The following is a 12543-nucleotide window of genomic DNA, read 5'->3' on the forward strand; positions in this document are numbered from 1 at the left end:
TCCCTTCCCCTCCCCGAAAAACCCAGCGCTTCCCCTCGGCGCGGCGGCCGGGTGCCTCGGGAGGGGCCGTGCCGAGCCGAGCCGCCCGCAGCGCTACCTTAAGGGGCTGCTTGACATCAGCCGAGGGGCCGGGCGGCGGGGGTGGGATTTCCTGTGCTGGAGGTCAGCCGGCCCGGTTCCCCCCGCCGGTTCCCCCTCCCCGCCCGTGCCGGAGGCTGCCCGCGTCCTCCCGGCTCCCCGCTCCCGGCTCGGCTCCGCACAGTGATGTGTAAGCCACAGGATGCCCAGCAGCACCGGCAAGAGGTTTAAACCGACGAAATACATCCCCGTCTCCACAGCGGCCGCCTTGCTAGTGGGTTCGACTACTTTATTTTTTGTTTTCACGTAAGTAACGCCGCGGGGCGAAGGGGTGGGAGAGGGGGGAGGCCGGGCTCGGCTCCTCCAGGCCCGGCTCGGCCCGGCGCGGCTCTGCAGGGGCTGCCGCTCGCTGACAGCCGGAGCCACCATTTCGCGCACGGGAGCCGTCAGGCTGCGGCGGGGGGTGCCGGCTGCCCTGCTGCTGAGAGGGGCCGGGAGGCCGGGCAGGAGGCCGGGGAGGAGGCAGGGAGGCCGGCAGGAGGGAGGCAGCCCCCGGCTGCGCACCGCGGCTTTGCCCGGCGCAGCGCTTGGCAGCGGGAGCGATCCCGTCCCAGGCGCTCGGTGCTGCCCGGCTCGGGGCGTTTTTTATGTAACTGCCCCCCCAGAGCCCCAGGAGCCCACGGGCAGGTTTGGATTTGCCGCAGGGAGGGAAGGGGAAACTTTTTTCCCCACCCTTCCCCCTCCCTTCGTTTCCTCTGCTCTCGCCCCCACCTCCCTCAAATGCAAAGCGGGGCTCTGGCGGTCGGCTTCAGAGCCCCTGTCGGTGTATTAATATGTGAGCGGCGTGCTGCTTTGCCTCTCCGGGTCCTCTCCCTTTACATAAACTTGAGTTATGAAGAGCCTTAACCCCTCCTTCGCCGGGATGGCAGCAGCTTCCCTGCAAAGGCATTGCTGCTATTTCGAGGGAGCGATGCTACAAAACCGCTCTGAAGCGAGCTTTGGCTAAGCTGCTTTTCGGGGAGGTGAAAAGATTGCTGTGCGGATATTAAAACCGACTGTTTTGCTTATTTTGAAACCGTGCACCGTGTTTTGCCATTGCTAGTTTTTAATTGAGCTGAATGAAGCCCCAGGAGCAGAAGGCTGTGTAACTGGGGGAGTACGTGTCCACGTCGGTACCCTTCGGACTTTCACCGTAGTACGGTTCTCAGTGCGTCCAACTGCTCATTACTGCTGTGGCAGTCTTAATGTAGGATTCCGGAATAAAATGCAAATGTTGTGTTGTCTAACAGATTTTTAAAATCAGAACAGCTTTTGGCACTGAGTTATGCTCTTGGCTTAATGTGACTTGACTTCTGATTGCTTGTTTTTAGTGCATTTGATGGGAAGATACGGGTAAATCCTTTCAGGATATTGCACTGTTTCAGCACAAAGAGCTGGTACAAGTATAAACCCATCATTCATCGTTTGGGCATCTAATTATAGCTGGGTCCTCGCAGGCAAACAGAAGGCAGAAGTTGGCTTCTGTGCTGAACTTGGCTCACACTGGCGTGGTGTTTGGGTTGTTGTTTTGCATGGCTTCAGAATCCAAAAAAGGGGTCTCGATGCCAGTGCTTTTCTTTTCCTGCACCTTGAGAAATGGATGCATGCTGCGGTTGTTTTGGGAGCTGTATGTTTGTTTTCATGCCATACTTCAAATGTAGAGCTACAAATTGCCTCGTGATGTAAGACTTTCCTGGTAACACAGTTGTTGTTGAAACATCCTTTTGGCAGCAGGACATCAACTGAGGTGTTCGGTTTAAAATTTGTTGCTGTATGGCAGAAGTAATTAGCTTTAGTCTATTACCAAATCTTAAACTTAATTCTGCTCCCTCTGTTATCAGTGAATAATTACATGCAAAATGAAGTATTTTTAGGATCTCTCCATATTGTAGCTTGGCCTGTGCATCTTGAAGTGGTAGTAAATTTTTTGAGGACTGTCCCAGACATACGTTCTCTGCTGCTGCCAAGCCATGTGTGTAATAAAAGTAACACATAATTGAGCAACTGTTGTCAGGCAGTATCTGAAGTCCTGTCCATTCAAAAATACTCAGATAAAAAACAACAGCAAATCTGTGCAAATTTATCCTGAGCAGTTTTAGTAAAATCTGTCTTTGTTTCAGAATCAAAGCAAGTAGTATGCATGAGATTAGAGTGGCTTTTGTATGTGTTTTTTTTTGTTTTTGTTTTTCTCTATAGCTTTTTTCTTTTTTCTGTCTTTTTACACAGACAGTGTTTTGTGTCCTGAAGATCCTTCTGTCATGATATGTTATTCATGGCTGAGATAGGCCTGTATTTTCTGGGGTGCTGATCTGCACAACTCCTTTGATGTTAGGTAGGTCAGTGATAAGCAGCAGTTGAGGTTCTGGCCTAGCAGTGCTTTAAGCAGTGTTGCTAATACACTCCATGCTTGCTAATCATAGCACAAGAACTCTACTGGGTGACAATTTACTTGAACTGTTATTAATTTCTTGTTTGTGTTGCTAAGCTCCAAGGCTGCTGTTAAGGACCTTACCTGGCTATAAATACATGAAATTTGTTAATTTTCATATTAAATTTTGTGTGTGGATCAACTCAGTGGGATATCAGGGACTTGAGCAACCTCAGCGCTCTAGAACTGAGTAATGGTGGTTAATATATGTGGAAAATAGACTAATAACTTTTAAAAAAACACTTACCAAATAGAAGGAAAAAATCTTTTCTGAGTATTGCAAGTGTTTGTGTAACCTGGATTAAAAAACTGAGGCTCTGACCAGGCTTTCTACCTAGACATGTTTGTGGGCTCCAGCCATGTAGTGTGAGTGTCCTCTGCTAGATGAAAAGCTCTTTGAACTTGAAGGCTAGGGATAGCTTTTTAGCAACGTAATCTTTATTTTTAGCTTTCGTACAAACAAATTCACCAAGTAGCAGCATATAAAGAGTGTTTGAAATACACAGTATGCGCTATTATTTCATGACGGTGTTGATCAGCGGTGCTCTTATACTTCAATTTGGGAAAATTCCACAATAGATGCTTCTTTTTCCTCAGCTAACTATTCAGGATTCACTATACCTCTGTTGTATTCCTTCTGGTTTTACGAGGGGAAACAAAACTATTTAGCTATCACCATTACTGCCTGGAAAGGCAACAAAATATTTCAGTTATATTGCAGACTTAGCTCTCCATGTGTGTTCCTTTAATAATAAATACAAGCGTGTGAGTAGGTGGTCTAATTTGTCCCAGTAGGAGAGTAAAAGTGCATTAACTCTAAGCATTGCAAAGGAATGTATAAATAATGTTATATATCATAATTAGGGTAATTTACTCATATGAACAAATCAAATGGCATAATGAAGAAAGAACAATTCTGCTTAACATTACAGGAATCCAGAGTAATTCAGTTGCAGCAGATGTGAGCTTATTTCTCCCAAACCATTTTTTTCTTCATATTTCTTATAAGGTTTTTCGTTAGTGATAACAACTTAACCCATTTCAGTGAAGTCTAAGTTCTTATGCCTTGGACCACTGACAGCTATGACAGTGGTCCAAGTGTCTTCATCCAAAGAACCTGAGTCTCGTGAACTTCCTCTCTTACTTCAGGTTGTGTGACTGCAGTATTAGAGAACACAGCTTATTTGTCCGTAAGCATAATGCTATAAAGCATAACTTCACCCACTGACCTATGATGCTGGATCCAATACTTCTCTTCACCTGGTTAAATTGTGCCACTTACTGTTGTTTCTAGTGCTGGCAACCTCTGAATTTTAGCCTAGCAGCTGCAAAACTCGCATGTATAGATTACACAACAAGCTAAAAGCATAAGGTTTTAAGGAAAAAAAAAAAAAAAAAAAAAAACAACCAACACTGTGGCTTATTTTAGTCATGAGAAAGGAAAGCTCTTCAGTTTTTTTGCCGAATACTGTAGACTAGAAATTTCTGATAATAGCTGCTTTAGGACTGTGTTTTCTGTAGCATCCATCCAGTCAGCTGAGCGTCTTTGAAGTATTGGCAGAAACACATAATTCACAACAAAGATCCAGGTGCCACCACTACTTTGCTATAATGGTAGTAATGCTGCTGTCTATTGTTCTCTTCACTGGCATAGTAAAATGGGTAATTTTCTGGGTGAAGTGAAAGCACAACTAAGGTCAGAACTCATTCAGCCAATGCTGAAAATGAGACGAACTTTGTTCTTAGAAGTCATAATGGGGTGTAATCATAGGTGTGTACCACAGACATATGCAACTGGCGCTCTAATGCAGTCTGTGACACAGGAATTTAATATCAATAACCCTCAGGAAACAACTGAGAAGTAATAACGGGTGTAAAAGAGCAACTGAGGTTGAACTCAACGTAAGGATAGGAAGAAAACAGAGAAGTAGTCTTCAGCTGGTAGAAGGAGGATCAGGGGAAAAATGGCAGTTAGACTGTATTCAGTAGCAGGGCTTGTGGATTTACCTTAGAGACACACACAAAAAAAAAATTGGCTTCATTCCTGAGTGTTTAGAAAAAAAAAATCTGGGGTTGTCTCTCCCCCTCCTGCCTTGTGTATCCTGTTACTGCATTTCATGAATTAGGAAGACTCAGTATTTCTGCAGTGACTTAATTATACTGGCTAAACCATATATTAATTCAGAAACACTTAGGATAAATGCATTTCTTAAATCATAACTGACCACCCCCACTCCGGATTATATGCTCCTGCATTGGAATAGCCCTAAAATACACATATAATAGCATTTTAAGGTTCATGGCTATTGTAACTGTTCTGGTTGGCAGTGGGAGTATGATTCTATGCGTACCTAAAATTCTTGAACTGTCTGTTAGATCTCATCCTCCAGTGACTCATTCGTGTTCATAGGTCAAAAGAGGGGAAAGCATCTTGTGTTTTTAATCTGGTCAGTCACTTAGTTGGTTCAGTCACTAACATAATTCAAGCAAATATAAGATCATCCTTGCTTTAGTGAATTCAATTTGTATCCAAAACTCTTTGTCATACCTAAAGCCTTTTAAGGACTTCAGTGAACTTATTGCAGATACTCAGATATTCACTCCTACCAGTTCTGTGCTCTAATTTCAGTTAGAGCAAATGATTAAATGTGATGTAAAGAGTATATTACAGATGCTATGAGCCTTTGACTTTATAGCAGCCTAGAGGAAATAGTATTGGATACTGATAAATAGGTACACAAAAATGGAAATAAAGAAAAAAAAAGTTTGGTTTGCTTAATCTTTAGAAGCTGCTAGACAACATAAATTCTGCCTTGGAATGTGATCTTATGGCTTGGCCTCTGCCTAGTAACTTGCTGAAGGTGGCTTGTGGATTTGTGTTGCTCTGGTGGTTGTTGCTTGTGACTTAGGATGTCAGAAGTTCAAGGTTTGCTGTGGCGTGTCTGTGGAAACACTGCTACTCTGCTTATCCGCTTCCCCCTTGTTCTGCCGGAATGATGTCATACCAGATGTGCCCGTAATTTTGAAGCCTTTACAACACAAAGCTCATAGCCCTTGTCTGTTCTGAGCCATTGCAGGGATTCACTTTGTATTGTTGATGCTAATCGTGAAAAAGAACAAATTCACTCTTTTTGAACTTTCTTTTCAAACCACACTTTACTACTTGAAATGTTAGCCTATTGCTGATTAGTTATTTTTTTCATGTGCCAAACCGAGAAATTGCTGGAACCAGTAGGGAGCAGCTTCACAAAGTACACATACACAAACAGCCATGCAGGTGACAGTAGAGAGAGGAAAAAGCATGTAGTTTAAAAGTTTAATTAGGTGAGTTTCAAAACTGATTTCACACTGAAACCACCACTGATTGGGGTACTGCAATTCTGAGCGAAGAAAAGCCAGATATTTAAAAGAATGCAAAACTCAGAAGAGATTGCAGCCTCCTTAGGTATTTTAGCATTTTCCATCTTAAATGCATCTTTAATGGCAGATTTTCCTTGTCTACTCTACTGCAATCCGGAAGAGGTAAGGCTTTCCAGATTGACCTGAGTCTTCTCAGTTGTCATGCCTGTCAGCTACTGAGAAATGTTTATTCTTCTTATGACAAAGAAATGTCCTTTTAAGCTCTGGCAATTTCATCTTGGTATATAATTTTTTTTTCTAAATAGTATCTAGATAAACTTGTCATGCAAGATAAAGAGGCAGGGAATCTCAACAGGAAAATCCATTTAGCTAAAGTGTGAAAAGGCTTTTTTTTAATGCTGGAAGAGAGCTCAGTTTTATTGCTTTTAGCTAGTAGAGTCTATCATCTTCACTTCCAAGGGGACCAGCAAAGTTGGCAATACAAGAGACTTCTGAAAGCTATCAAAATTCATTCCTTTAGGAAAAAAACAAAACAAAAAAACCCACAAAAACTACCGTGTTTATGATCAGCAGGGAATATTCTTTCCTCCTGTAGTTTGGGGGAGGGAGGAGAGTCATCCTCATTGATGGTAGTAAATAGCTAGACATCTTCAGCTGTGGAGTGCGCAGCTATTTGCATGCAGCCATCACGGTGGCATTTGAATGCTAACTGTAGATCTCGTTTTGAAGTCAAAATAGCTAATGCAGTGAAAGTTATTCCTGTGCACGGGCTATCCGCAGCTGTAGTCAGCGTGTGGTTTATGCCAGTAGCAGCCTCCTTTCCATTTTTCCTAATGAGCAGAGATTAAGGATGTGGGTGTATGGAAATAGGAATGAGAGACTGCCTCAATTAGATCAGGGTGGGCCTTTCAGCCTTTGCATGTAAATATACAAACAGTTATTCAATTTTTCTTTAAGGTCGTTTTCAAGATACTCTTTTAAATGCTGTCTGTGTTTGTTTAAGTATGCCGCATGTGTGTCCTTTTATAAATAGAAGCAATCTCTACAAAATTGTGCAAAAGGTATGGGAGCTCGTTTGGTTTGTTAGCAATGTAAACTGAGGGATGCTATTCTTCAGAACACACACAAAAATATATATATAAATTGAGAGAGAGGCGCGTTTGGTTACCTTGGACTTCTGATTTTTAAGGTCTATTACCTGAGACAGTTGCTATTTATACACTTAAGTTTTTGCATAGATAACTTATTCTGTTACTAGGTGCTTCGTAGCTGAAATCATCTGCACAACCCCATGGCATTGGATTCTATATACTTGTTTGTAAGGGACATATGAACAATGGCCAGAACAGGCTTTCTGTTCTCATTTTACCTAAGTGTATACCTACAAGGCAAGTCTTCAAGGCCTACAAAGGGAAGCCACAAGTCTTGTTTAGCTTGCACTGGAAGATTTTTGGAATAAGCTGGTTGAGAGCATGAAATAGATGCATACTAGAGTGGGGAGAAGAATCTTAAAAGCCGAATCGGTGTTACAGTTGTGTAACCAATACAAAAGGGGAACATTGATTTACTGTCCTCTGATTTGAGCCAGTAGATACAAGACTTCTTTCTGACTAACCCAAGGGTAATGTTCAATTTGGCTGCGCCGCTAAAGAACTACTATTAGTTGATCAAATGTCAGAGGGAGCTGCTAATGAAGTTGAAAGGAAGAGGCACAGGGGCTGAAATAGTAATGCTGCAGTTTTCAGTGGAAATTCTGTATTATTTTTTTGCAAAGAATGTCATCAGTTGGAAAACTGTAGTCAGCGTGGATCTGTTTTGCTTTAGGAGAGGCAGTTTTGGGGATCCTTGCTTGGAGATTGCAGTACTTTGTTCAAATGAGTACACCACAACATAGTGTATACTACATAAATCTTCAGCCAGTAATCTGTATTCAGAAAGAAAATTTAATTAGTCCCTTATTGTTCTTCTGCAATTACTAATACAGTTTAGCTTTACTTGCTTCAAAGCTGTTCAAAGTGGCTAAGATTCTAAGCTCTGTACCCGTTATGTAGACATTAGTGGGTACTTCACTCCTTGTTTTTCTCAGGACGGATATTATGGAATAAACTGTACAGTAACCCATACTTAGATATCACAGTGGTTACCATGGTTCTCTGTTTGTGAAAGCGTAAGTGCAGGATTTGTAGACATCAGATGTGAAATCATTATGAAATATCTTTGCTGCTGTGTTTTGAGATCTTCCAGTAACAAGAGACAGTGGAGCCAGGTGCAGAAAAAAAAGCTCTTGAATTTTAGATCTAAATCTAAACACCAAAGTAGCTGTTTCCAGTGTACATGTACACCACTTTATTGTGTTCCTTATTACTGATGAAGTCACGTAATTTAGGAAATGCTGCCCTTTGGGCAAGTGGATCACAAGTTTTATCAAGCAAGGTGGCATTGATATGGGAATGAGAAATTCAGATTTTTATCAAGCCACATATGAGATGATGTCAATATTTTTTGAAGGGAGGAGTTCATAGAAGCTGACTAGCCAGAAAGTACCTTGAAAAATAAGGATTGTATGTGCCACTCTGAAATGACTGCTCTCCAGGAAACCTCTGCATGCGCTCAGACTAAATTAATAGCAGAATATTCTTAAATGAACAAATTAGTTTTTAAGTTGAAGACTAACAAAGCAAACTTGAACTGCTTAAATATATAAGGGCTCTCAGAAATAGTCAGACAAAACCTTACTCTCCCAGGATTCTTAAAACTAAATTGGCATTTGCATTAGCTCTCTTTCATGTCTTCAGGGAAATAATCCAGTGTAATATCTATATCAACACAACTTAAGTACGGTGCTGGGAATAAGGAAAGCTTTGACATTTTTATAAACAAGTATCATTTTAATTTAAATTCAGATCAGTCACAGAAAAATGCTTTGAAATTGAAGGGTTCAGCTTAAAACTTCTGAAGCTACACTGATCCCAGTTGGCTGGAAGAGACAGGTATTTACTTCACTCCTTGTTTTTCTCTCTTCCTTACCTTCTTCTAAGTCAGTTCCATTTTCAAAAGTTATTTAGGATTATTTTAATTGTGTTTAGCCTCATGTTTTTTTTTTTCTCATGAACAAGATCTCATTTTGCATGTTTAGCTTTCTCTGAAGATTGATGTTTGCCTTAGCAATAGCTCTCCAGATGTGTTATGATCTAATAATGCTGAGCACCAGTGGTTAACCCTCGTCTGCTGTCAGCAGCATGCTGAACCACCTGCTGTGTTTTACCAAATCTCATAACTCAGCATTTGATTATGTAGTGTCTTGGCTCCAAGTGTCTGGAGCTGTTAGGCGTGTAGGTGGGTGCGCTCTCCCTTCCCAGGGTCTGTATCCAGCATTGGGCTCAGGAACCTCTGCCCAGAGACTTCCCTCTGGAGCCACACAGTCATCTTGGCATCTCCTCAACTTCCCAAGGCTCAACGGTGGAGTAGGGACTGCCTGTACAGTTGTCTTCAGATGGTCAAACCTGTATATAAATATAAAAGAACCTAGAGCTACATTATATATATATTATATATTTATTTATTTATTTATATATTCTCATTTCTCTCTTTGTACTGTGCATGTCTCTCTGAAGATCTTGCTGCAATCGTAATCTTACCACCTGGCTATGTGGAAGCAAATGACTTTTCTAAGGGGTCACTCCTTGAAATATATTGAGGTTTGTGGTTTGAGTTGGCAGTCTAAGTTGAAGAAAGTGAAAGATTGTGTAGCAATGCAGCTCTAAAGACAGATTTCATACAATATGCATTTTAAAATAACCTTCTACAAAGTGTCAGCCTCTGTCTATACCTTTTGACTAAATCAGTGCACAGGTAGGCTGGCTTTGCATATATCTCATTTTGTGTAAAATGGCTAACAAGTCCTTGTGACAAAAGCAATAGAAACTTGAACAGGCATTGCCAATATGTTTTTCAAATTACCATGTCTTGATAATTTTGTAAGAAGGGATATATAAAATGGCTGCTTTCTGATACATAGTGTGAGTCAAACAGAAGGAGATAGCCAAGCTGCAGAATCCGATGAGGTAACTTCTATTTCGTGTACGGAAGTTGTAGCATCTACAGCAGCAAAGCGGTTTAATACTTGCAACAGAAATTCCAAAGTGCAAAGGCAATGCAAGATTAAAATAACAGTACTTGCTGGGTGTGGCCATTAAACCAATATGATTTTTTTTGCAATTACAGAACAAAACTTATGATCTTTGTCCATATGTAGGACTGTATCAGAAAATTAACTGCAAGGATTACTTCAGCTCTTCTCAGCAGAGATTTGCTGAGAACATTGCCTCATCTTACGTGACAAATCCATTCTGAAAGCTAAATTTTGAAGTGAATGCCTACCTACACAAGAAATGCTCTCAGGAAGCTTGGGGAGAATGGAGGTGGACAGGAAGACACCATTTCGTTTGTAGTAGTGAAAGGGTTGGTTCCTTGAAATGGGATGGTTCCAGTCATGTTGTGCTTTTCAGTAAATGAAATTTGACAGATTGCTTGCAATGATAATGAGGTACAAGGTCTTGCACGTGTTAGTGAATTTCACCTTGCTGCTGCTTCTGCTAAGCATCATTTCCAACAGGTTGGGAAACTTCTATTTTGTTTCCCTAATGCTTGAGCTCAAGAAGGCTAGACAAAACAGCACTGTGTAGTCCTTTATTTCACATCTGGGCCCTTTCTGATGGTGAGTTTTGAGTGTGGTCAGATGCCTTGATGGGACCCTTCTTGACTTACATAGGACTGTGGGACGTGGCCACTTGGGATTTCCCTGTGTGGAGCTTGTTATCTTGGGCAGCAGCTTGGCAGCACCAGTAACCTGGCAGCAGTGGGCAGCAGCTGGTGGGTCCAGCTAGGCATGTACCTGTGATAGGTTTTTCTGACTGCATTGATTCTCCAGCCATCAGACCAGGTCAGCAGCTACTAGTCATGACTGTGAAATGCTTTGCTGTCACAGGTCAGTTTCCAGTGGACAGGTGTCTAAACCAGCGCTCTTCCTGATGCTTTTTAATTTCTGGTAATGTTAGAGCTACTGTGAATGCATTGCTAAACAAGAAATGCTATTGTGCAGGCAGAAGGCAAGGTGATAAAACATATAGACCTGGGAAAATGTTCAGGCTTGTATATGGATGTATACGTATTTAAATAAGTGATCTGGTGGTTAGGACTACTCTTGGAACCACCTGGTTCCTGGGCTCTGGTCTTAATCCTGCAAACAGCTGTCTGTACTCTCTCTAGCAAATCACTTAATCCTTCATCTGCATTAAGTGCAAGATTTTATCTGGCTGTACTGTGAGTTAGCTGGGGCAAAACTGTGTCCCACTCCCTGTGTTGAAGTCTCAGTCCCTTCTGGTTTCCAGCAGCATAACTTGTGAGTTAGGTTGGCAGTGCTATCAGAGAAACTGAGGCTGAGAAGCACTGTACAATTGGAGCATTGGTGCTTAGGAAGTTTTACACGTATGTGCCAACTCCAGACGAATGTCCTTTGAGCCCAGGACTCAATGGAGGTCTTTATTTCAGAAAAGGCTTCTGAAGAGAAGGTTTATTCTCCATTTAATGTCATTTTGGGCCATCCTAAAATGCAAGTGAATGTCATGCAGCAAGACTGTTTTCTTTAATGCTGAAATCTGCATGAGCATATGAATATGGAGATACATGGACTAAAGCTTCATTGGCTCTCTTTAAAAGTTTAATGTTACATTGTAGTATTTAAACTTTCATTTGTATGTGGTTCCACAAAGACTAATTACTTTTGCCAAGTAATATTTCTTCCACTGTATTACAAAGGCTAGTAGGATAGAGCTAAACATGGTATCTGTGGTTGAAGAACTGAAAAATTAATGATCTCTTTTCTAGCTGCTGTTTGATTTATAATTCATATCTGATAAAATGAGAAATACACTTCTGAGCTAGCTATCGTCTCTCCATTTACTATCTAGGTGTTGTTTTGTTGTGTTTTTGTTGTTTGTTTGTTTTTTAAATTCTTCCTTCAGCGGATGTTAGGGGTGTGTGAATTTTGGGCCATAGAGTGCTGCTGAACAAGGAGGTTGCCTGACCCACATTTTCTGTGCTTGTCATTTCCTTTAGACTCATTATCCTTTGTAGTATCTAGCCCCAAGGCTTGTGTTTACTCCAAACTGGAGCTGCTGTAGCACACTGCTGCCACGACCCTTGACTTTTATTACTATTACAAGAGTAGAAAAAAAGGATTCAGGGTTACAAGATGTAATTCAAAATCTCATCCCATCTGTTGTGCTGGAGTGGTTTATATGGGTTGATGCAACAACTTTCCCATATTGAAACTGTACATGCTATCAGTGGGTTACAGCCTTTATTGTGACCTTTGGAATCCTCTCTGAAGAGACTGACCAATGCTTCTATCTTTTTCTCCACTAAGTTCTTTATTCTTAGTCTATGAATTCATTTGATCCATACAAGTAAGCAGAATTTGGTCTGGTCAATAGGGAAAGAGATGTCTAGCAATTTGCCAAATAATTGTCCTCTGAATGCAAGAGAGACCTGTTTAGTGCTGTGATGGACTGGATCTTGCTTTTTTTGATTAATATGCTTTACGCTTCTGTTTGCTTCTTTCAGAGTAGCCTTTATTT

General features: G+C 41.5%; 1 protein-coding gene across 3 annotated transcripts in view; it reads left to right on the top strand.

The window, feature by feature from the left end:
• Positions 1–12543, top strand: part of ZDHHC8 (zDHHC palmitoyltransferase 8) — a 114476-nt gene continuing 101933 nt past the window's right edge. For 2 of the 3 annotated variants that reach the window (XM_082774361.1, XM_082774363.1), the window contains exon 1: positions 1–384. In XM_082774361.1, coding sequence (XP_082630487.1) covers positions 281–384 — 104 coding nt within the window. In that variant the 5' untranslated portion in view covers positions 1–280. The remainder of the gene's footprint in view (positions 385–12543) is intronic. The other variant, XM_082774362.1, reaches the window with a different exon arrangement.

This window comes from Aythya marila (assembly GCF_965140915.1).
Source record: "Aythya marila genome assembly, chromosome: 17".
NCBI classification, from domain to species: Eukaryota; Metazoa; Chordata; class Aves; order Anseriformes; family Anatidae; genus Aythya; species Aythya marila.